Raw genomic sequence first — 25,941 nt, 5'->3', positions numbered from 1 at the left:
AGGAGGCAGTGATCACAACATGATTGAGTTCACTGTGAAATTTGAGAAAGAGAAGCCGAAATCTGATGTGTTGGTATTTCAGTGGAGTAAAGGAAATTACAGTGGCATGAGAGAGGAACTGGCCAAAGTTGACTGGAAAGGGACACTAGCAGGAAGGATGGCAGAGCAGCAGTGGCTGGAGTTTATGCGAGAAGTGAGGAAGGTGCAAAACAGATATATTCCAAAGAAGAAGAAATTTTCGAATGGAAAAAGGATGTAACCGTGGCTGACAAGAAAAGTCAAAGCCAATGTAAAAGCAAAGCAGAGGACATAGAAGGAAGCAAAAATTAGTGGGAAGACAGAGGATTGGGAAGTTTTTAAAAGCTTACAAAAATAAACTAAGGAGGTCATTAAGAGGGAAAAGATGAACTATGAAAGGAAGCTAGCAAATAATATCAAAGAGGATACTAAAAGCTTTTTCAAGTATATAAAGAGTAAAAGACAGGTGAGAGTAGATATAGGACTGATAGAAAATGATGCTGGAGAAATTGTAATGGGAGATAAGGAGATGGTGGAGGAACTGAACGAGTATTTTGCATCAGTCTTCACTGAGGAAGACATCAGCAATATACCGGACATTCAAGGGTGTCAGGGAAGAGAAGTGTGCGCAGTCACAATTACGACAGAGAAAGTACTCAGGAAGCTGAATAGTCTAAGGGTAGATAAATGTCCTGGACCAGATGGAATACACCCTCATGTTCTGAAGGAAGTAGCAGTGGAGATTGCGGAGGCATTAACAATGATCTTTCAAAAGTCGATAGATTCTGGCCTGGTTCCGGAGGTCTGGAAGATTGCAAATGTCATTCCGCTATTTAAGAAGGGGGCAAGGAAGCAAAAAGGAAATTATAGACCTGTTAGCTTGACATCGGTGGTTGGGAAATTGTTGGAGTCGATTGTCAAGAATGAGGTTATGGAGTACCTGGAGGCATATGACAAGATAGGCAGAACTCAGCATGGTTTCCTTAAAGGAAAATCCTGCCTGACAAACCTAGTGCACATTTTTGAGGAAATTACAAGTAGGCTAGACAGGGGAGATGCAGTGGATGCTGTGTATTTGGATTTTCAGAAGGCCTTTGACAAGGTGTCACACATGAGGCTGCTAAACAAGATAAGAGCCCATGGAATTATGGGAAAGTTACATACATGGATAGAGTGTTGGCTGATTGGCAGGAAACAGAGAGTGGGAATAAAAGGTTTTCTGTTTGGCTGCTGGTTACCAGTGGTGTTCCACAGGGGTCGGTGTTGGGGCTGCTTCTTTTTACGTTGTATATCAATGATTTGGATTATGGAATGGATGGCTTTGTGGCCACGTTTGCTGATGATACAAAGATACGTGGAGGGGCCGGTAGTGCTGAGGAAACAGAGAGTCTGCAGAGAGACTTGGATAGATTGGGGGAATGGGCAAAGAAGTGGCAAATGAATTACAATGTCAGAAAGTGTACGGTCATGCACTTCGGTAGAAGAAATAAACAGGCAGACTATTATTTAAATAGGGAGAGATTCAAAGTTCTGAGATGCAACGGGACTTGGGAGTCCTCGTGCAGGATACCCTTAAGATTAACCTCCAGGTTGAGTCGGTGGTGAAGAAGGTGAATGCAATGATGGCATTCACTTCTAGAGGAATAGAGTAAAGGAGCAGGGATGTGATGCTGAGGCTCTATAAGGCACTGGTAAGACCTCGCTTGGAATACCGTGTGCAGTTTTGGGCTCCTTATTTAAGAAAGGATGTGCTGACATTGGAGAGGGTTCAGAGAAGATTCACCAGAACGATTCCGGGAATGAGAGGGTTAACATATGAGGAACGTTTGACCGCTCTTGGACTGTACTCCTTGGAGTTTAGAAGAATGAGGGGGGACCTCATAGAAACATTTCGAATGTTGAAAGGCATGGACAGAGTGGATGTGGCAAAGTTGTTTCCCTTAGTGGGGGAGTCTAGTACGAGAGGACATGACTTGAGGATTGCAGGGCGCCCATTCAGAACAGAGATGCGAAAAAAAATTTTAGCCAGAGGGTGGTGAATCTGTGGAATTTGTTGCCACGGGCGGCAGTGGAGGCCAAGTCATTGGGTGTATTTAAGGCAGAGATTGATATGTATCTGAGTAGTCAGGGCATCAAAGGTTATTGTGAGAAGGCGGGGGAATGGGACTAAAGGGAGATTTGATTAGCTCATGATGAAATGGCGGAGCAGACTCGATGGGCCAAATAGCCGACTTCAGCTCCTTTGTCTTATGGTCTATGATGGAAGTCCCAGTTGTCATGGCCATGAAGTGTGTGAAGTTATCATTACCAGAGAGAAGGTTCTTGGGAAACTGAAAGGTCTGAAGGTAGGTAAGTCAACTCAGGCTGATGATGTGCACCCCAGGATTCTGAAAGATGTGGATGAGAGATTGTGGAGGCATTAGAATTAATCTTTCAGGAATCACTAGATGCTGGAATGGTTCTGGAAGACTGGAGAATTGCATATGTCACACCAAAAAAGGAGAGAGCTAGAAGAAAGTAAATTATAGGCAAGTTAGTCTGACCTCAGTGATTGGGAAGAAGTTGGAGTCGATTATTGAGGATGAGGTCTCAGGGTACTCAGAGGCACACAATAAAATTGGCTGTAGTCAGCATGGTTTCCTCAAGGGAAAATCTTGCCTGATAAATCTGTTGGAATTCTTTGAAAAAAAAAACAAGCAAGATAGAGAAAGGAGAATTGGTTGATATTGTGTGCTTGGATTTTCAGAAGGCCTTTGACAAGGTACCACACATGAGGCTGCTTAACAAATTATAAGCCCGTGGTATTACAGGAAAGATTATAGCATGGATAAAGCAATGGACTGATTGGCCGGAAGCAAAGTGTGGAAATAATGAACTGATTCTTTTTATGTTATCTGTCAATGATTTCGATGATAGAATTGATGGCTTTGTTGCAAAGTTTGCAGATAATACAAAGATAAGTGGAGGGGCAGGTAGTTTTGAGGTAGTAGAGAGGCTACAGAAGAACTTAGATTAGGAGAATGGGCAAAGAAGTGGCAGATGGAATACAGTGTTGGGAAGTGACAATTATATACTTCTGTAGAAGAAATAAAAGGATAGACTATTTTCTATGTGGAGGGGGGAAAACTGAGGTGCAAAGGGATGTGGGAGTTCTTGTACAGGATTCCCAAAAGGTTAATTTGCAGGTTAAATCTGTAGTGCGGAAGGCTAGTGCACTGTTAGTGTTTATTTGAAGAGGACTGGAATATAAAAGCAAGGATGTAATGTTGAGACTTTATAAAGCACTGGTGAGGCCTCACTTGGAGTATTGTGAGCAGTTTCGGGCCCTTTAGAAAGGACATTCTGGAACTGGAAAGGGTTCAGAGGAGATTCACGAAAATGATTCCTGAATTGAATGACTTGTCATATGAAGAGTATTTGATGGCTGTCAGCCTGCATTCATTGGAATTCAGAAGAATGAGGGGTGACCTCATTGTAATCTATTGAATGGTGAAAGGCCTTGATAGAGTGGTTGTTTCCTATGATGGGAGAGTCTAAGACCAGAGGACAGCCTCAAAAGAGAGATGAGAAGGAATTTTTATATCCAGAGTGTGGTGGATCTGTGTAATTTGTTGCCACGGGCAGCTGTGAGGGCCAAGTATTTATGTATATTTAATGCAGCGGTAGATAGACTCTTGATTGGTCAGGGCATGAAAGGATACAGGGGGAAGGCAGGAGATTGGAGCTGAGAGGAAAAATGGATCAATCATGATGAAATGGTGGAGCAGACCTGATGGACTGAATGGCCTAATTGTGCTTCTATATCTTTTGGCTTTATGATCTTCAGTATTTCCCTTTGTAAAATGTGCCAATTATGTGGAATTTTTTTACTCTATCATTGGTTAGTATCCTCAATTCTTCGTGTATTTAAATTAATGTGAAGTTTCGGTTTAAAAGTGGCCACAACATTTGACTTTAGTGCGTGTGAGGTGCCTTGCTTATTTTAAGTGGAAAGATGAAAAATATAAATGTATGCTCTGTTTCTAATGAAGATATTTATTTTTATCTAACATTATGAATTTCAGTTGCTTATTTAAAATGTTACCTATAAAATCTTTTTGAAATATTAATTCTTTTTTTCTTAGGTTCAGAGATAGAACTGTCTGAATACAGAGATTCAAGTCTTTTGCCAGATAATATTATGCATTGTGGCACATCTCCAAAATTACAGGAAGCCTTTGGTCAACAGAAAAAATTGCGTGCAATTAAGCAACAGTCACTTGATATTGGAAATGCAGACTCTGCTCTGTATTCTTTAGATGAGCAACGCAGAAAGTCATGTCTAGATCGATATCAATCCGAAAAACGATCAAGTTTTCCTTCCTGTTATAGTCAAATGGACAGTATGTATGGAAGAGCAGATCAGGATTTGACAACTGGAGAGCTTCAGGAAAGGTCTTTGGCTGCAGAGGGCTCCCAGGAAGGGAAGAGACCAGAAGTTGTAATACCAGAAGTCAGACTCAATTGCACAGAAACATTTGAAGTCAAACATGCATCTCCTGAGAAAAGTACTTCCTTTGCAAAGGAGGAAACCGATTTGATTGACTTATCATCTGACTCATCATGTGCACCAGAGAAACAGTCAATTCTTTCAAGTTCTGATAGTGACTCTCTGGTCTTTGTGCCTCTCCCCCCTCTTAGGATTGTGGAAAGTGATGAGGAATATGAAATTCAGAATCCTCCTGACAATAAACTAAATGTGGAAACTAATACATTGCACAATACCACACCACTTGGCCTGAATATTACTCCAGTTGTACAAGTCAATGTTGAAGATTGTTCTAAAGACTTGCATTGTCTTGATTTTTCTAATACTTCTTTGCTGGATACTGAGAATATATTGTCAGTAGTTACAAATGATCAAAAAAACCTGGGAGAGCTAACACCACAGAAATATTCTAAGTGTTCAGGTTGTGAAAGTCCTCTTACTCTTAAGCAAAAGAGAGAAAATCTCAGGAAGTCGTCTGCTGTGTTGGAAGTATCCCAGGATGACACTTTTGAGTTGAATAAAGATCAAACTAAATCTGATAGTCCTTTACCAAGTCCTGTTGTAAAAACAGTACTCCTCAAACTTCCTACAGAAGGTGAACAGAATGAAAAGATAGAGACAGAGGCAGAGATCACTGTTGAAAAAGATAATGACCAAAAAGATGAAAGTGGTGAAGAAACTGAATTCAAAATCCAGATTGTCCCAAGGCAGAAGAAGCAAAGGAAGATTGCTGTCAGCGCAATTCAGAGGGAATACCTTGATATTTCTTTTAATATTTTAGACAGAATTGGAGATCAAAAAGACACTGGTAAGGAATTGATATGAATTCCTCATTCCCAAATTGAAATATTAAAACATGGAGGGGAATATGTTTCAAAAGCTGGCAGGTGAGAAATTTGGACACAGCATTGTTTTAAACAATGCTACACATCTGGAAAGCTCTAATTTCCAGCATGAATTTAACAAATTTGTTCCAGAATCGGAATCACAATATCTGGTATATGTCGTGAAATTTATTGTTTTTTGGAAGCAGTATTTTTATACACATTATATTTGTCTATTTTGGATACCTAAGATTTTTGCCCAGTACTGTATTTGCCAATGTGCAGCAGAGAGTGAGCTGGTAAACCTGATGGAAGTAGAGGATATTAGGAATGACGAGGGTTGAGTGCTCTATGAAAGATATGGGACAGGTGGCAGAGAAGGAGTACCAAGTGCATGGGAGTGGTATGGGTGCAGACACACCCAGCCCTGAGACACCAGGAACGGTTATTTGATTCCAAACAATTGGTTTATTGATCATTACAGAATGTCTCTGTGGTGCTTCCCACTCTCTCCCCTCTCCGTTCCTCTTTTCCCAACCATGATTCATTCCTCTTTCCCTGACCCCTTCTGACTCTCAGTCTACAATAGAGACCCATATCCAAATCAGGTTTATCATCACTCAGGTATGTGATGAGATTTGTTTTTTTTTGCAGCAGAAGTACAGTACAATGTATATATATAACATTAAATAAGTACAGGCAGTCCCCGAGTTACGAATATCTGACTTACAGACAACTCATACTTACGAACAGAGGGAAGAGAACACCGTCTGCCTTTTTAAATCGTTGCCGTTAACTCTGTGTTGAGTGTGTAACTTTGTATTTGGCTTAAATATTTCTTAGCAAGATTCACCCTGACCCCCCCCTTTCCAGTCAGCACTGCCCCCACTTGTCCCATTTAACCTGTCTCAGTGCAGGAGGAGTTTAGGCCCCGGAGCAGCACAAGACCCGCTGGCCGTGGCTGCTGCTGTATTTTTTTTTATTAAGTGCGATTGTGAACAATAGGCAGATTAGAAATGCTGATCAAGTCAACTACCGTTTGTAGTTCCTAAAGAGTACTCTGATAGGCCAATGAGACGGTTCACTGCTGCTCAGCGATAGAACATAAAATCCGCAGTTTTCTGTTCCGTTGATGGAAAACGATGTATAGAATTCTTGAAAAGTTTTATTAATTTCGTCATAGTCAGCCAACAAACTATCATCCCGTTTACAAACTTTAATAATCTGACATTTAGCCAAAGCAATTTTCTGTTGGTTGGCCAATAATTTACCCGATTTATCACCATGAATATAAAATTCACTCTTTGTTTTAAGTAATTGATTTTCAATTGGGGATGTTAGTAACAAATGGTGTTGCATCTGAAGTTCAACTCTCTTTTTATAAAGCTCCAGATTAGGAGCAGCAGAATATTTTTTATCAATTTCTTTAATCTTATCAACCAATGTACATATTTCATTATTAATTTTTCTTTTCAATCCAGCAGAATATAAGTTAACAAAGTTTATGTCCTGAAGTAGAGTAGAATTGAACCGCCATTGCCTAGCGCTAAAAGTTACATCAGTTAATTTGATTAATAGTTTCAAGGGCGTATGATCGGAAACAGCGATTGCATTGTACTTACAGGCAGTAACAGATAGAACTAATTGAGAGTCAATTAAAAAAGTAACCAATTCCAGAATAATTATGATATACATGAGAAAAGAATGAGAATCCTTTATCATTAGGATGTAAAAAACCTCCAAGTATCTTAAATTCCAGAGTCAACTAAAAATGAATTAATAAGAATAGCAGATTTGATTGGAGGTACCTGATTGGACACAGACCTGTCCATCGAAGGATTCAGGCAACAATTAAAATTTCTGCCCATTATCAACATATTGTAGCGGTGTATTACACGCAGCGCTGCAATAACGCCCCAGAGTCGGTGAGCTGCAGTTACAAAAGAGATTTATTCAAACTTCGTGGCCTCGCTTCAAAGCCTTCCTGATCCTGCCCTCCCCGGGTGGGAATGCTGTCCCGTCTCGCGTGCGGGCTTTTCCCCTTGCTGGTGAGGCAGGCTTGGCACCCTCTTTGAGACCGGCCTCAATGCCGGCGTGCGCCGCTTTGTGAGCCGGTTCGAGTGCACTGGGAATTGGGTCGCCATATAACCCCCCCAGAACTGGTGATACACCCCCCCAATGTCCACAGTCTGGGTCGGACTCTGTTTGGGAGGTCTGCCCCTGCGCCGCAGTTCCGGAATCTCGACCGGCTGCGCCACGTCCACATGGGCCGGTTTGAGTCGGTCCACCGTGAAAACCTCCTCTTTCCCCCCAATGTCCAGCACGGATGTGGACCCGCTGTTTCTGATCACCGTAAACGGCCCCTCGTAGGGCCACTGTAGTGGTGCCCGATGTCTGCCCCGTCGTACAAAAACGAACTTACAGTTTTGCAGGTCTTTGGGTATGCAGGTCGGGTTCTGGCCATGCTGTGAAGTGGGTATGGGGGCCAGGTTACCGAGCTTCTCGTGTAGTCTGCCCAGGACTGCTGCGGGTTCTTCCTCTTGCCCCTTTGGGGCTGGTATGAACTCTCCTGGGACGACCAGGGGTGCGCTGTACACCAACTCGGCCGACGAGGTGTGCAGATCCTCTTTGGGCACTGTGCGGATTCCGAGCAGGACCCAGGGGAGCTCGTCCACCCAGTTAGGTCCTTTGAGGTGGGCCATGAGAGCTGACTTCAGGTGACGGTGGAAATGCTCCACTAGTCTGTTTGATTGTGGGTGGTAGGCAGTTGTGTGGTACAGCTGAGTCCCCAAAAGGCTGGCCATAGCTGACCACAGGCTGGAGGTGAACTGGGCGCCTCTGTCGGAGGTAATGTGGGCCGGTACACCAAAGTGAGATACCCAGGTGGCAATCAGTGCCCGGGCACAAGATTCGGAGGTGGTGTCGGTGAGCGGGATCACCTCTGGCCATCTTGTGAACCGGTCCACGATAGTGAGGAGGTGCCGCGCTCCTCGCAACACTGGCAGAGGGCCCACGATATCCACATGAATGTGGTCGAAACGCCGGTGGGTGGGGTGGAACTGCAGCAGCAGGGCTTTGGTGTGCTGCTGCACCTTGGCTGTTTGGCAGTGCATGCACGTTCTGGCCCATTCACTGACCTGCTTGCGGAGTCCGTGCCAAACGAACCTGTTGGCTACCATTTGGACTGTTGTCCTGATGGAGGGGTGCGCTAAGTTGTGAATGGAGTTGAAAACGTGCCACCGCCAGGCTGCTGGGATGACGGGGTGGGGTTGGCCGGTGGTGACGTCACAGAGTAGGGTCCTCTCACCTGGGCCTACAGGGAGGTCCTGGAGCTGCAAGCCGGAGGCTGCAGTCCTGTAACTAGGGATCTCCTCGTCTGCCTGCTGTGCCTCCGCCAGTGCTTCATAGTCTACCCCCTGGGACAGGGCTTGGATGTTAGGGCGGGAGAGGGCATCCGCCACAACATTGTCCTTTCCTGAGACATGCCGGACATCCGTCGTGTATTCGGAGATGTTGGACAGATGTCGCTGCTGGTGGGACGACCAGGGGTCGGATGCTTTCGTGAACGCAAAGTTAAGCGGTTTGTGGTCTGTGAACGCGGTGAAGGGCCTACCTTCCAAGAAGTACCTGAAATGCCAGATTGTCAGGAATAGCGCCAACAGTTCCCGGTCAAAAGCACTGTATTTGAGCTCTGGTGGTTGTAGGTGTTTGCTGAAAAATGCCAGGGGTTGCCAGCGACCCTCGATGAGTTGTCCCAGCACTCCACTGACTGCCGTGTTGGATGCATCCACTGTGAGGGCGGTAGCGATGTCCGTTCTGGGGTGCACTAGCATCGCGGCGTTTGCCAAGGCTTCTTTGGATTTAATGAAAGTGGCGGTGGACTCCTCGTCCCAGGTAATGTCCTTGCCCTTACCCGACATCAGAGTGAACAGGGGGCGCATGATTCGGGCAGCTGAAGGGAGGAAGCAGTGGTAGAAATTCACCATACCCACGAATTTCTGAAGGCCTTTGATTGTGTTGGGTCAGGGGAAATGGTGGACTGCGTCTACCTTGGCGGGCAGAGGGGTTGCCCCGTCTTTAGTAATCCAGTGGCCCAGGAAGTCGATGGTGTCGAGCCCGAACTGGCATTTGGCCGGGTTGATTGTCAGGTCGTATTCACTCAGTTGGGCGTAGAGTTGACGGAGGTGGGACAGATGCTCCTGACGACTGCTGCTGGCTATGAGGATGTCGTCCAAATAGATGAAAGCAAAGTCCAGGTCTCGTCCCACTGCGTCCATTAACCGCTGAAACGTCTGTGTGGCATTCTTTAGGCCGAACGGCATGCAGAGGAACTCGAAAAGGCCGAAAGGGGTGATGAGTGCCGTCTTGGGGACATCGTCCGGGTGCATCGGGATTTGATGGTATCCCCGGACGAGGTCTTCCTTGGAGAAGATCTGTGAGCCTTGCAGGTTTGCTGCAAAGTCCTGAATGTGCGGCACAGGGTAGCGGTCCAGTGTTGTAGCCTCGTTCAGCCTGCGGTAGTCGCCGCATGGTCTCCAGCCCCCTATTGCTTTGGGCACCATGTGCAGGGGGGAGGCCCATGGGCTGTCAGACTGCCGTATGATCCCCAATTCCTCCATCCTCTTGAACTCCTCCTTCGCCAGCCGGAGCTTGTCCGGGAGAAGCCTTCGAGCACGGGTGTGGAGGGGTGGTCCTTGTGTCAGGATGTGGTTCTGTATGCTGTGTCTGGGCATGGCTACTGTGAACTGCGGTGCCAGAACCGATGGGAAATCCGCCAGGACTCTGGTGAAGTCGTTGTCGGACAGTGTGATGGAGTTTGGGTGTGGGGTCGGCAACTGGGCTTCACCCAGGGAGAATGTTTGAAAGGTCTCGGCGTGGACCAATCTCTTCCTGGGCAGGTCGACCAGTAGGCTGTGAGCTCGCAAATATCCGCTCCCAGGAGCGGTTGGGCTACGGCGGTCAGTGTGAAGTCACCACAGAGAGTGGTGAGTGTGTGGAATAGGGTGCTGGTGATGGTGGTGGAGGTGGATACAATAGGGTCTTTTAAGAGACTCCTGGATAGGTACATGGAGCTTAAAAAATAGAGGGCTATGGGTAACCCTAGGTAATTTTTAAAGTACATGTTTGGCACAGCATTGTGGGCCGAAGGGCCTGTATTGTGTGGTAGGTTTTCTATGTTTCTATGAGTCAGTCATCACCATATCAGACCAGAAAACCATAGAAGCAGAAATGGGCCATTCAGCCCATTGAGTCTGCGCCATTCCATCATGGCTGATTTATTATCCCTCTCAACCCCATTCTCCTGCCTTCTCTCCATCACTTTTGATGCCCTCATTAATGAAGAACCTGTCAACCTCCACTTTAAATGTACTCAACGACTTGGCTTCCACAGTTGTCTGTGGCAATGAATTCCACAGATTCCCTTTGTCTAAAAAATATTATTCCTCATCTCTGTTCTAAAGGTTTGGTCCTCTGTTCTGAGGCTGTGCCCTCTAGCCCTAGACTCTAATTGTTTGATAGGTTCCATGAGATCCCCCCCATTCTAGTAAGCTCCAGTGAGTATAGCCAAGAGCCATCAACTACTCCCAGTACATTAACCCTTTCATTCCCGGAATCATTCTAGTGATCCTCCTCCGGACCTTCTGCAATGTCAGCACATCTTTTCTAAGATAAGCGGCCTAAAACCGTTCATAATATTCCAATCGTCAGCATGACATCCTTGCTCGTGCATTGTAGTCCTCTTGAAATGAATGCCACGTTGCATTTGCCTTTCATTGACTCAGCCTGCAAATTAACCTTTAAGGCATCCTGCATGAGACTCCCAAGTCCCTTTGCAGCTCTGATTTCTGAATTTTCTTTCTGCTTAGTAACTGATGAGTGATGTGGCCTGCCCAGTGGAGCTAGCCATATTCTCATTAGTACAATATCAGCATCAAGACAAAAGAAGATGATGAAAGGTAAAATCTGAATGAGGCCCTCCATCAGTCAGGGTCGACCATGGATATTGCGACCTAGTTGTCTAAGTAATACATAAGCCAGTACATAGGACATACATAGGACAGTAAGATAGGGAGAGCATCCTGTTTCCCATGTAGCTGGCTCCCCATCTCCACCAGCTGATGAACCCAAAGGAACGACAGAGGTCGATACAGTTCGGCACCAGCAGCATCGCAGGAGTTGCCAGTCAGTGTTGAACTCAATGTAGGAATGCCTTAGGGACTCTAGCTCCAGATTTTTATTGACAATAGGTGCAGAAGTAGACCATTCGGCCCCTCGAGTCTGCACCGCCATTCTGAGATCATGGCTGATCATTCACTATCAATACCCAGTCCCTGCCTTGTCCCCATATCCCTTGATTCCCCTATCCATCAGATATCTATCCAGCTCCTTCTTGAAAGCATCCAGAGAATTGGCCTCCACCATCTTCCGAGGCAGTGCATTCCACACCTCCACAACTCTCTGGGAGAAGAAGCTCTTCCTCAACTCTGTTTTAAATAACTGACCTCTTATTCTCAATCCATGCCCTCTGGAACATATTTCCTGCCTCAATCCTATCAAATCCTTTAATTATCTTAAACGTTTCAATCAGATCCCCTCTCAATCTCCTCAATTCCAGCGTGTACAAGCCCAATCTCTCCAATCTCTCTGCGTAAGACAGCCCTGCCATCCCAGGAATCAACCTAGTGAATCTACGCTGCACTTCCTCAATTGCCAGAATGTCCTTCCTTAAACCTGAAGACCAAAACTGTACACAATATTCCAGGTGTGGTCTCACCAGGGCCCTGTACAAATGCAAAAGGACATCCTTGCTCTTGTACTCAAGTCTAACAAAGGCCAACATTCCATTTGCCGTCTTCACTGCCTGTTGCACTTGCTCATTCACCTTCATTGACTCATGAACTAGGACTCCTAGGTCTCTTTGCATTTCTCCCTTACCTAACTCTACACCGTTCAGACAATACTCTGCCCTCTTGTTCCTGCTTCCAAAGTGGATAACTTCACATTTATTCACATTGAATGACATCTGCCAAGTATCTGCCCACTCACCCAGCCTATCCAAGTCTCCCTATATTCTCCTAATGTCCTCTTCGCATGTCACACTGCCACCCAGTTTAGTATCGTCAGCAAACTTGCTGATATAGTTTTCAATGCCCTCATCTAAATCGTTGACATAAATCGTAAAGAGCTGTGGTCCCAATACAGAGCCCTGTGGTACCCCACTAGTCACCTCCAGCCAGTTCGAGAAACAGCCATTCACTGCTACCCTTTGCTTTCTATCTGCCAACCAGTTTTCTATCCCTGTTGAAACCCTGCCCCCAATGCCATGAGCTCTGATTTTACTCACCAATCTCCTATGTGGCACCTTATCGAATGCCTTCTGAAAATCTAGGTACACGACATCCACTGGCTTACTCTCGTCTAACATCCTTGTTACACCCTCAAAAAACTCCAACAGATTAGTCAAGCATGATTTTGCCTTTGGTAAATCCATGCTGGCTCGGCCTAATCCTATTACTGCCATCAAGATGTGCCATTATTTCGTCCTTAATAATGGACTCAAGCATCTTCCCCACGACTGACGTTAGGCTAACAGGGCGATAGTTCTCCGTTTTCTCCTTCCCTCCCTTCTTGAAAAGTGGGATAACATTAGCCACTCTCCAATCTTCAGGAACTGATCCTGAATCTAAGGAACATTGGAAAATGATTACCAATGCATCCGCAATTTCCTGAGCCACCTCTTTTAGAACCCTCGGATGCAGACCATCTGGACCCGGGGATTTATTAGCCTTCAGTCCTACCAGTCTACTCATCACAGTTTCTTTCCTAATGTCAATCTGTCTCAATTCCTCTGATATCTTATGACCCTGGCCCATCCATACATCTGGGCTATTGCTTGTGTCCTCCCTGGTGAAGACAGATCTAAAGTACGCATTCAATTCTGTTGCCATTTCCCTGTTTCCCATAACAATTTCTCCCAATTCATTCTTCAAGGGGCCAACATTGATCTTAACTATCTTCTTTCTCTTCACATAGCTAAAAAAGCTTTTGCTATCCCCTTTTATATTCCTGGCTAGACTGAGCTCATAACTGATTTTTTCTCTCCGTATTGCTTTTTTAGTTAAGATCTGCTGTTCCTTAAAACTTTCCCAATCATCTGTATTCCCACTCATCTTAGCCCTGTCATACTTCTTTTTCTTCAATGCTATACAATCTCTGACTTCCTTTGTCAACCACTGTGGCCCCTTCCCCCTCTTTGAATCCTTCCTTCTCATTGGAATGAACTGCTTTTGCATCTTTTGTATTATGCCCAAGAATACCTGCCACTGCTGATCCACTGTCTTTCCTGCCAGGGCATCCGTCCATTTAACTTTGGCCAGCTCATCCCTCATGGCTCCGTAGTCTCCTTTATTTAATTGCAACACTGACACCTCTGATCTGCCCCTATCCCTCTCAAATTGTAGATAAAAACTTATCATGTTATGATCACTACTTCCTAATGGCTCCTTTACTTCAAGATCACTTATCAATTCCTGTTCATTACACATCACCAGGTCCAAAATAGCCTCGTTCCTGGTTGGCTCAAGCACAAGCTGTTCCAAAAATACATCCCTTAGACACTCCACAAACTCCCTATCCTGGGGTCCAGCACCTACCTGATTCTCCCAGTCCACCTGCATGTTGAAATCTCCCATAATGACTGCATTACCTTTAGCACATGCCAATGTTAACTCCCTAATCAACTTGTACCCAATATCCACGCTACTGTTTGGGGGCCTGTACACAACACCCATTAGGGTCTTTTTACCCTTACTGTTCCTCAGCTCAATCCACACAGACTCTACTTCCCCTGTTCCCAAGTCACCTCTTGCTAAGGACTGAATCTCATTCCTCACCAACAGGGCCACCCCACCCCCTCTTCCCATATTTCTGTCTCTATGATAGCACGTATACCCTGGTACACTCAATTCCCAGGCCTGATCCCCTTGCAGCCATGTCTCCGTTATCCCAACTATATTGTAGTTCCCCATTTTCATCTGAGCTTCAAACTCATCTGTCTTATTTCTGACACTACGCACATTCAAGTATAGAATTCTTAGCCCATTCCTCCTCTCTTTGCTTAAAACACTGTCTATTGTACCTAACCCAGCTCCTTGAACTTCCATCGGGCTAATTGCACCCTGAATTTTGATGACCTTCTCAAGATTACCCAAACCTTCTACACATTTAATCCCACGCACCTTCTGACCAACCCTCTGGATCTGGATCCCTGCCCCCTGCACATCTAGTTTAAACCCCCCCGAGCAGCACTGGCAAATACTCCTGCAAGAATGTTAGTACCCCTCCGGTTCAGATGTAGACCATCCCTTCGAAACAGATCCCAATGTCCCTGGAACAAAGACCAATTATCCAAAAACCTGAACCCTTCCTTCCTGCACCATGCTCTCAGCCTCGTATTAATGTGCATAATCATTCTATTCTTCGCCTCACTCGCACGTGGCACAGGTAGCAATCCCGAGATTGTCACCCTGGAGGTCCTGCCTTTCAGCTTCACTCCTAACTCCCTGAACTCTCTAAGCAGGACCCCCTCACTCACCTTACCTACATCGTTGGTCCCTACGTGGACCACTACATCTGGGTTCATGCCCTCGTTCTCAAGAATAGCCTGCACCCGATCTGAGATATCCCGGACCCTGGCACCAGGGAGGCAACATACCATCCGAGACTCCCGATCTGCCCCACAAAATCTCCTATCTGCCCCCCTGACTATAGAATCCCCTAAAACTATTGCTCTCTTCTGTTCCCTCCTCCCCTTTCTAGTTGAGGGTTCAATCTCTGTGCCAGAGGCAGGACCACTACAACTCATTCCTGGTAGGTCATCCCCATCAATTTTTCCCTTGGAGTTTTCTTCCAAAGCCTTCCCCATGAGTGAGTATAACCGCAAGGCAGCAGAGTTTGAGACAAGCATTTTCCTAAACCTGGTAGTCTGAGTCCTGAAGCTCCTGCACTTTCTTCCTCCTGAACCAGCAGGCTCCTGAACCAAAGCGGATAACTTCACTCACCCCAACACTGAAAATTGTTCATACAACCGATAAACTCACTTTCAAGGAATCTTCATTCATGTTCTTGATAGTTATTGCTTATATATTTATCATTTTTTTTTCTTTTTTTCTTTTTGTATTTACACAGCTTGTTGTCTTTTGCACACTAGTTCCTGGTTGTTTATCTGTCTTGTTCTGTGCAGTCTTTTTGCAAGAAAATGAATCTTGGGATTGTAGATGATGAGATATGTACTTTGATAATAAATTTATTTTGAACTTTGAACTTAGTACTCAGTTATCAAATGTATCCTGCCAGCTGTAAGAGAGTTACCGTTGGAACTGTTTTCCTGTGTTAGTGCCGTGGTTCACAGCGAGCAGAGTGCCAGAAACCATGTAATAACTGCTGCACGACAAGGTCAACGTTCACGGAAACCAACAATTTTATGGGTTCTCCTTGTTCACTGGCCTTGGCAAATCTGGCAGCCCTGTTGGGTCTGTCATCTGCCAGACATGAGCTTGTGTTGGGATGTAGGAATTATGTGCATTGCAGTTAGGTTCAGAAGACAAAACAACTCCTTGTGCACATTTAACTATCCTGCCTGGTAATTAATACATTTCATACCTTTTAAGTTGTTACCTTAGAAGTAGTAGAAATAGCTTTCACTTGATGGGTATAAGTTCAGGAACTACTTTGATCTGAAGTCTTGGAAACATTCTTTGCCACTTTTGGATGTTTACTTTGGCAGACATTTAAGTAATTTATAAAATGGGGTTTGAGTACTGTGTTCATATGTACACGCTTCCAATTGTGGTTGCTTCCTCAGGTAAACCCATCCAACTAACCCATAGAGTGGTGGGCTTCCAATTACATCACTTCTGCTCTTAAAAAAATCATTTTGTGTTCAATCCACAAAGATATCTTACTCATCAGCAATGATTATTCACCATCATAATGGCATATACAGTAGCAATGATTATTCACTACCAAATGAAATATACAGTACATCTCATTGTTTGGATTGGACATTAAGTATCGAAAGATTTTGAGCCCCAAAATAACTTCCTTCATGTTCCTTTACTTGTCAGCTTGACAACAGAGCTAAGTTATACTTACTCCTTAAATGATCATACTCCTTAAATCCTGCTGTGAAACAAAGCGTTTGATTTCTGGTTGGAAATCTGCTCCAATCCAAACCCCCTCCCTACTCACACCCCTTTCCACCAGCACAGCACTGGTCAAATGTTAACAGCAGGTTTGGACACAACATCATTTCAATGCTTTTATTGTAGTGTAAAGTTGCCCTTAACCTTTAGTTATTTTTTTGTTGTTGAATATGGATTGAATAAGTGATTTGTAGAAGTCCACCATTCTATGGGTTATTTGAATATCTATGAAAACTGAGTGCAACAACTATTTTTCAATCATTTTTATATATCTCACTATTCTTAAGTTTATAACTGATGCAAATTTTCCAGTTGTCATTTATTTTCGTAGGTGCTACGAAATCGAGTTTACTATCAGCACAGAGCATTGTCAGCATGTTTGTTCCTGCACCTGAAGAATTTACAGATGATCAACCCACTCTTATGTCTGACAGGTAAATATATAAATATGATAGTCATTATCGTTTTGCCAACTTTCCCTTGCAATTTTTAACACTGATTCAAAAGCAAAAGGGAACAGTTAATATTTTATTCCAAAGTGCATTCAGAACTTCTATTCATATAAACAGAGTTATTGAACACATTTCTTTACCTTGGATGCACTGAATGCATTTCTTCACCTTGTACAAATGGTTCTCTAAAGCCATTAGGCTTTATACATTAACGCAAAACAGATACTCAGTGGTGACTTAATTAGATACACCTGTACTCCTGCTTATTATTGCAAATATCCAATCAGCTAATCATGTGGCAGCAACTCAATGCGTAAAAGCTTGCAGACATGGTCATGAGGTTTAGTTGCAAACACAAGAAAGTGTAGATACTGAAAGTCCAAAGCACACGCACAACACACTAGAGGAACTCAGCGGGTCAGTCAGCATCTATGGAAAAGAATAAACAGTCGATTCAACGCATACAAACAAGCTGGATGAACTCAGCAGGTCGGGCAGCATCCGTTGAAACGAGTTTCTTGGGCTACTTCCTTAAGCACTCTGGGATGCAGACCATCTGGTTCTGGGGAATTATCTGCATTTAATCCCTTCAATTTACCTAACACCACTTCCCGACTGACATGTATTTCCCTCAGTTCCTCCAGCTCACTAGACCCTCAGTCCCCTACTATTTCTGGAAGATTATTTATGTCCTCCTTAGTGAAGACAGAACCAAAGTAGTTATTCAATTGGTCTGCCATGTCCTTGTTCCCCATAATCAATTCACCTGTTTCTGACTTTAAGGGACCTACATTTAGAATTATTTGATAATTGATAATAGTTGCCTCCCTGGTGCAAGGGTCAAGGATGTCTCTGAGTGGCTGCAGGACATTCTGGAATGGGAGGGTGAACAGCCAGTGGTTGTGGTGCACATAGGTACCAACAGTATAGGTAAAAAACAGGATGAGGTCCTACAAGGTGAATTTAGGGAGTTAGGAGATAAACTAAAAAGTAGGACCACAAAGGTAATAATCTCTGGATTACTACCAGTGCCACGTGCTAGTCAGAGTAGAAATAGGAGGCTATTTCAGATGAATACGTGACTTGAAAAATGGTGCAAGGGGGAGGGATTCAAATTTCTGGGGCATTGGAACCAGTTCTGGGGGAGGTGGGACCGGTATAAGCAGGACGGTCTGCACCTGGGCTGGACTGGATCCAATGTCCTAGGGGGATTGTTTGCTACTGCTGTTCAGGAGGCTTTAAACTAATGTAGCAAGGGGGATGGGAACAAGTGCAGAGAGACAGAGGGGTGTAAAATGAGGGTAGAAGCAGAAAGTAGTAAGGTGAAAAGTAAAAGTGGCAGGCAGGCAAATCCAGGGCAAAAAGCAAAAAGAGCCACTTTTCAACATAATTGTATAAGGGCTAAGAGTGTTGTAAAAACAAGCCTGAAGGCTTTGTGTGTCAATGCGAGGAGCATTCGTAACAAGGTGGATGAATTGAATGTGCAGACAATTATTAATGAATATGATATAGTTGGGATTGCAGAGATATAGCTCCAGGGTGACCAAGGATGGGAGCTCAACATCCAGGGATATTCAATATTCAGGAGGGATAGACAGGAAAGAAAAGGAGGTGGAGTAGCATTGCTGGTTAGAGAGGAGATTAACGCAATAGAAAGGAAGGACATTAGCCTGGAGGATGTGGAATCGCTATGGGTAGAGCTGCATAACAATAAGGGGCAGAAAATGCTGGTGGGAGTTGTGTACAGGCCACCCAACAGTAGTAGTGAGGTTGGGGATGGTATTAAACAAGAAATTAGAAATGCGTGCAATAAAGGAACAGTAGTTATAATGGGTGACTTCAATCTACATATAGATTGGGTGAACCAAATTGGTAAGGGTGCTGAGGAAGAGGATTTCTTGGAATGTATGCGGGATGGTTTTCTGAACCAACATGTGGAGGAACCAACTGGAGAGCAAGCCGTTCTAGATTGGGTATTGAGCAATGAGGAAGGGTTAGTTAGCAATCTTGTCGTGCGAGGCCCCTTGGGTAAGAGTGACCATAATATGGTGGAATTCTTCATTAAGATGGAGAGTGACATAGTTAATTCAGAAACAAAGGTTCTGAACTTAAAGAAGGGTAACTTTGAAGGTATGAGACGTGAATTAGCTAAGACTGGCAAATGATACTTAAAGGGTTGACGGTGGATATGTAATGGCAAGCATTTAAAGATCGCATTGATGAACTACAACAATTGTTCATCCCAGTTTGGCAAAAGAATAAACCAGGGAAGGTAGTGCACCCGTGGCTGACAAGGGAAATTAGGGATAGTATCAAGTCCCAAGAAGAAACATATAAATTAGCAAAAAAAAGCAGCACAGCAGAGGACTGGGAGAAATTCAGAGACCAGCAGAGGAGGACAAAGGGCTTAATTAGGAAAGGGAAAAAAGATTATGAGAGAAAGCTGGCAGGGAACATAAAAACTGACTGTAAAAGCTTTTATAGATACGTGAAAAGAAAAAGATTGCTCAAGACAAATGTAAGTCCTTTACAGTCAGAAACAGGTGAATTGATCATAGGGACCAAAGATATGGCAGACCAATTGAATAACTACTTTGGTTCTGCCTTCACTAAGGAGGACATAAATAATCTTCTGGAAATAGTAAGGGGCCGAGAGTCTAGTGAGATGGAGGAACTGAGGGAAATACATGTTAGTAGGGAAGCGGTGTCAGGAAAATTGAAGGGATTAAAGGCAGATAAATCCCCAGGGCCAGATAGTCTGCATCCCAGAGTGCTTAAGGAAGTAGCCCAAGAAATAGTGGATGCATTAGTGATAATTTTTCAAAACTCCTTAGATTCTGGATTAGTTCCTGAGGATTGGAGGGTGGCTAATGTAACCCCACTTTTTAAAAAAGGAGGGAGAGAGAAACCGGGGAATTATAGACCAGTTAGTCTGACATTGGTGGTGGGAAAAATGCTAGAGTCGGTTATCAAAGATGTGATAACAGCACATTTGGAAAGAGGTGAAATCAGCAGACAATATCAGCATGGATTTGTGAAAGGAAAATCATGTCTGACGAATCTTATAGAATTTTTTGAAGATGTAACTAGTAGAGTGGATAGGGGAGAGCCAGTGGATGTGGTATATTTAGATTTTCAAAAGGCTTTTGACAAGGTCCCACACAGGAGATTAGTGTGCAAACTTAAAGCACACGGTATTGGGGGTATGGTATTGATGTGGATAGAGAATTGGTTGGCAGACAGGAAGCAAAGAGTGGGAGTAAACGGGAGCTTTTTAGAATGGCAGGCAGTGACTAGTGGGGTACTACAAGGCTTAGTGCTGGGGCCCCAGTTGTTTACAATATATATTAATGATTTAGATGAGGGAATTAAATGCAGCATCTCCAAGTTTGCGGATGACAGGAAGCTGGGTGGCGGTGTTAGCTGTGAGGAGGATGCTAAGAGGAAGCAGGGTGACTTGGATAGGTTAGGTGAGTGGGCAAATTCATAGCAGATGCAATTTAATGTGGATAAATGTAAGGTTATCCACTTTGGTTGCAAGAACAGGGAAACAGATTATTATCTGAACAGTGGCCGATTAGGAAAAGGGGAGATGCAACGAGACTTGGGTGTCATTGTACACCAGTCATTGAAGGTGGGCATGCAGGTACAGCAGGCGGTGAAAAAGGCAAATGGTATGTTGGCATTCATAGCAAAAGGATTTGAGTGCAGGAGCAGGGAAGTTCTACTGCAGTTGTACAAGGCCTTGGTGAGACTGCACCTAGAATATTGTGTGCAGTTTTGGTCCCCGAATCTGAGGAAAGACGTTCTTGCCATAGAGGAAATACAGAGAAGGTTCACCAGATTGATTTCTGGGATGGCAGGACTTTCATATGAAGAAAGACTGGATTGACTAGGCTTATACTCACTGGAATTTAGAAGATTGAGGGGGGATCTTATTGAAACGTATAATATTCTAAAGGGATTGGACTGGCTAGATGCAGGAAGGTTGTTTCCGATGTTGGGGAAGTCCAGAATGAGGGGTCACAGTTTAAGGGTAAAGGGGAAGCCTTTTAGGACCGAGATGGGGTCACACAGAGAGTGGTGAATCTGTTGAATTCTCTGCCACAGGAAACAGTTGAGGCCAGTTCATTGGCTATATTTAAGAGGAAGTTAGATATGGCCCTTGTGGCTAAAGGGATCGGGGGTATGGAGAGAAAGCAGGTACAGGGTTCTGAGTTGGATGATCAGCCATGATCATACTGAATGGCGGTTCAGGCTCGAAGGGCCGAATGGCCTACTCCTGCACCTATTTTCTATGTTTCTATGTTCAGACAGACGATTCTGTGGATGCAGGAAAGAAACTCGGATGGTGGTTTGCCTCCCAGGTGCCAGGGTCCGGGATGTTTCAGATTGCATCCAAGATATCCTGCGAAGGGGGGGAGAACAGCCAGAGGTCGTGGTACATATTGGTACCAATGACATAGGCAGGAAAAGGGAGGAGGTCCTGAAAGCAGACTACAGGGAGTTAGGAAGGAAGTTGAGAAACAGGACTGCAAAGGTAGTAATCTCGGGATTATTTCCTCTGCCACAAAACAGTGAGAATAGGAATAGAGTGAGGTGGAAGATAAATAGGTGGCTGAGGGATTGGAGCAGGGGTCAGGGATTCAAATTTCTGGATCATTAGGACCTCTTTTGGGGCAGGTATGACCTGTACAAAAAGCACAGGCTGCACTTTAATCCTAGGGAGACCAATATCCTGGCGGGGATGTTTGCTAAGGGTACTGCGGAGAGTTTAAACTAGAATTGTTGGGGGGTGGGAACCGAACTGAAGAGACTGGAGAAGAGGAGGTTAGCTCACAAGTAAAGAAAGCTTGTAGGCAATGCGAGAGGGAGGATAGGTATGTGGTAGAGAAGGGACGTGCTCAGACCAAAGGCTTGAGATCTGTCTATTTTAATGCAAGGAGTGATGTGAACAAAGCAGATGAGTTTAGAGCGTGCATCAGTACTTGGAGATCTGATGCGGTGGCCATTACAGAGACTTAGATGGCTCAGGGACAGGAATGGTTACTTCAAGTGCCGGGTTTTAGGTGTTTTAGAAAGGACAGGGGGGGAGGCAAAAGAGGTGGGGGTGTGGCACTGTTGATCAGAGATAGTGTCTCAGCTGCAAAAGAGGTGGATGCCATGGAAGGATTGTCTACGGAGTGTCTGTGGGAGTCTCTCGCCTGTCTGAACCCCTAACTATAGAAACCTTCCTCTTCCCTTCCCTACCTTTCTGAGCCACAGGGTCCGACTCTGTGCCAGAGGCATGGCCAGGAAGGGGTCAGTAACTTTACTGGGTTTACAGGCCGCCTAATAGTAACAGGGATATCAAGGAGCAGAGAGGGAATCAGACCTTGGAAAGGTGTAATAATAACGGAGTTGTCGTGATGGGAGACTTTAATTTCCCAAATATCAATTGGCATCTCCCTAGAGCAAGGGGTTTAGATGGGGTGGAGTTTATTAGGTGTTTTAAGGAAGGTTTCTTGACACAGTATGTAGATAAACCTACAAGAGGAGCGGCTGTACTTGATCTGGTATTGGGAAATGAACCTGGTCAGGTGTCAGATCTCTCAGTGGAAGAGTATTTTGGAAATAGTGATCATAATTCTATCTCCTTTACACTAGCATTGGAGAGAGAAAGGAACAGACAAGTTAGAAAAGCGTTTAATTGGAGTAAGGAGAATTATGAGGCTATCAGGCAGGAAACTGGAAGCAAATTGGAAACATGTTCTCAGGGAAAAGTACTGAAGAAATGTAGCAAATATTCAGGGGATTTTTTCTGTAGAGTTCTGTATAGGTACGTTCCAGTGAGACAGGGATGATATGGTAGGGTACAGGAACCGTGATGTACAAATGCTGTAATAAATCTCATAAAGAAGAAAAGAAAAGCTTACAAAAGGTTCAGAGTGTCAGGTAATGTTAGAGATCTAGAAGATTATAAGGTTACTAGGAAGGAGCTTAAAAAGGAAATTAGGAGAACCAGAAGGGGCCGTGAGAAGGCCTTGGCGGGCAGGATTAAGGAAAACCCCAGGGCATTCGACAAGTATGTGAAAAACAAGAGGATAAGACATGAAAGAATAGGACCTATCAAGTGTGACAGTGGGAAAGTGTGTATGGAACCGGAGGAAATAGCAGAGGTACTTAATGAATACTTTACTTCAGTATTCACTATGGAAAAGGATCTTATTGATTATAGTGATGACTTACAGCAGATTGAAAAGCTTGAGCATGTAGATATTAAGAAAGAGGAGGTGCTGGAGCTTTTGGAAAGCATCAAGTTGGATGAATCACTGGGACTGGATGAAATGTACCCCAGGCTACTGTGGGAGGCGAGGGAGGAGATTGTAGAGCCTCTGGCAATGATCTTTGCATCATCAATGGGGAGGGGAGAGATTCCCGAGGATTGGAGATCTGCAGATGTTGTTTCTTTATTCAAGAAAGCGAGTAGAAATAGCCCAGGAAATTGTAGACGAGTGAGTCTTACCTCAGTGGTTGGTAAGCTGATGGAGAAGATCCTGAGAGGCAGGATTTATGAACATTTGGAGAGGTATAATATGATTATGAAAAGTTTGTTAAAGGCAGGTCGTGCCTTACGAGCCTGATTGAATTTTTTGAGGATGTGACTAAACATATTAATAAAGGAAGAGCAGTAGATGTAGTGTATATGGATTTCAGCAAGGCATTTGATAATGTACTTCATGCAAGGCTTATTGATAAAGTAAGGAGGCATGGGATCCAAGGGGACGTTGCTTTGTGGATCCAGAACTGGCTTGCCCACAGAAGGCAAAGAGTGTTTGTAGACAGGTCATATTCTGTATGGAGGTTGGTGACCTCCACAGTCGAATTCAGTTAAGCCTGTCTCCTGCCAAGCACACACTGGAGGGCAGCAACGCCTCCAGACTGGATGCTGCACATCATCCCTGGTGGAACACATTGGCTCCGACGACCCCCATCCCCCCACACAACACCGACTCGAGGCACATACAAGACAACAAACCAATAGAGAATTTCAGTAAAACACAACAGTGTGGAATATACATGTATATTGGACCAGGCCCTCCCCACCTCCCCCCAAGTCCGTTGAGACCTGCTCCGATGCTCACTGAGCGACTAGAGGCTCAGTCCTCGCATAGACAAACACATATAGAATATTAGTAAAAACACAGCAATATATGTATATAGCCCAGACCCTTCAGTACATTTAAAATCGTCAGTCGGTTACATCTGCACAGCGCTGCCCGCAGTGGAATGCACCAGCTTGAATGCCTCTCCTCTGGCGCTATAAGGCCTTGAATCCATTGAGTTCAGCAAAAAAAAAACCCTGCAGTTAACCACTATAAATGTTGTCTTCCTCTGAGCAAAACCCTATGATTACAGCACCAGCTTCGTTCTGGATGCCATAAGAACATAAAAAACAGGAGCAGGAGTAGGCCATCTGGCCCGTCTAGCCTGCTCCACCATTCAATAAGATCATGGCTGATCTGGCCATGGACTCATCCCCACCTACCTGCCCTTTCCCCATACCCCTTAATTCCCCTACTATGCAAAAATCTATTCTACTTTGTCTTAAATATATTTACTGAGGTAGCCTCCAGTGCTTCATTGGGCAGAGAATTCCACAGATTCACCACTCTCTGCAAAAAGCAGTTTCTTTTCATCTCCGTCCCAAATCTACTCCCCCAAATCTTTGAGGCTACGTCCACTGGCAAAGCATAACAGCTTCATCCCTTCACTCTGGGCGGCTACAAACAGGTAACGCCATGGCTCCTCTGCCCTCATCCTATAAATCAGTGAATGAAACTTACGGCGTGCCAGATCAACAATGTCGAAAGGGGTTTTACGATCACAAGAAAAGCAAACAAACAGGCCACGTGTTGTCAGATTGTATGCCTCCATCGACTCAAGGAGCAGTACTTTGTGCAGCTCCTTCATTTTCTCCATCAGTGAGCACGTTGCTGATGGTATAGACCAGCAGTACTTTAAGTTCTTAATGTGTCGCAGGACCTTGTGATCAGTAGAAATACATTTACATAGAACAATAGCACCTTTTGCTGACCCAGGAGAAATTGCTGTGACCATTCATGTTGTCATCTTGCAGAAGCCTATGGTGGGAGAGACTAAGTCTAGAAAACACAGAATCAGTATAGAACAGAACTGAGGAGGCATCTCTTTAGCTGGAGAGTGGTGAATCTGTGGAATTTGTTGCTTCAGGTGGCTGTGGAGGCCAAGTCTTTGCATATATTTAAGACAGAGGTTGATAGATTTTTTATTGGTCAGGGCAAGAAGGGATACAGGGAGAAGGCAGGAGATTGAGACTGAAAGGGAAAATTGATCAGCTATGATGAAATGGCGAACAGACTCAAGTGGCCAAATGTCCTAATACTATATTTTATGGTCTTGTATCTTATGATAATGATGATGATGACAGCAATAAAGTGTCTCAAGGTTACTCACAATGCAACACCAAACAAAATTACATCTCAATGCTGAAGGCAATATTTAGACACTTGAAAATGAACTTAAAGCAATGTAATAAAGGAAGAAATAAAAGTTGAAGTTCAGGGATTGAACAACTGAAAATACTGTATGCTTTAGAGAAAAGGCAGGAATGGTTAAGAGGCCTTTTTGGAAGGATGTACAGTGGGCATTACAGTTACAGCAATGGGCAAGAAAAGGGAGTGAATTTGAAAACAGTGAACATTTTAAAATTAAGACCAGTTTAATTGGAATTAATGCTGGTTATGAGAGATAGGAATGTGAAACGTAATTTTGATGAGTTTAAGTTTAATTCCATTTGGACAAACATTCAATGTGCACTGGAGTGATTTGCCAAACCAACAACCTTCTTGCAATGTGTAAGCAACATATTGTTAATTCAGGAACAGCTTCTTCCC

The 25,941-nt window shown here is 44.2% G+C and overlaps 1 protein-coding gene across 1 annotated transcript in view; it reads left to right on the top strand.

The window, feature by feature from the left end:
• Window positions 1-25,941, top strand: part of LOC132390105 (protein unc-79 homolog) — a 625,175-nt gene that overhangs the window by 245,177 nt on the left and 354,057 nt on the right. The window contains exons 32-33 of the mRNA XM_059962702.1: window positions 4,143-5,354; window positions 16,906-17,008. Of these exons, the coding sequence (XP_059818685.1) occupies window positions 4,143-5,354; window positions 16,906-17,008 (1,315 nt within the window). The remainder of the gene's footprint in view (window positions 1-4,142; window positions 5,355-16,905; window positions 17,009-25,941) is intronic.

The sequence above is a fragment of the Hypanus sabinus genome, chromosome 2 (assembly GCF_030144855.1).
Source record: "Hypanus sabinus isolate sHypSab1 chromosome 2, sHypSab1.hap1, whole genome shotgun sequence".
NCBI lineage: Eukaryota > Metazoa > Chordata > Chondrichthyes > Myliobatiformes > Dasyatidae > Hypanus > Hypanus sabinus.
The sequence above is the reverse complement of the archived record's forward strand: the minus strand, read 5'-3'. Positions and strand labels throughout refer to the sequence as shown.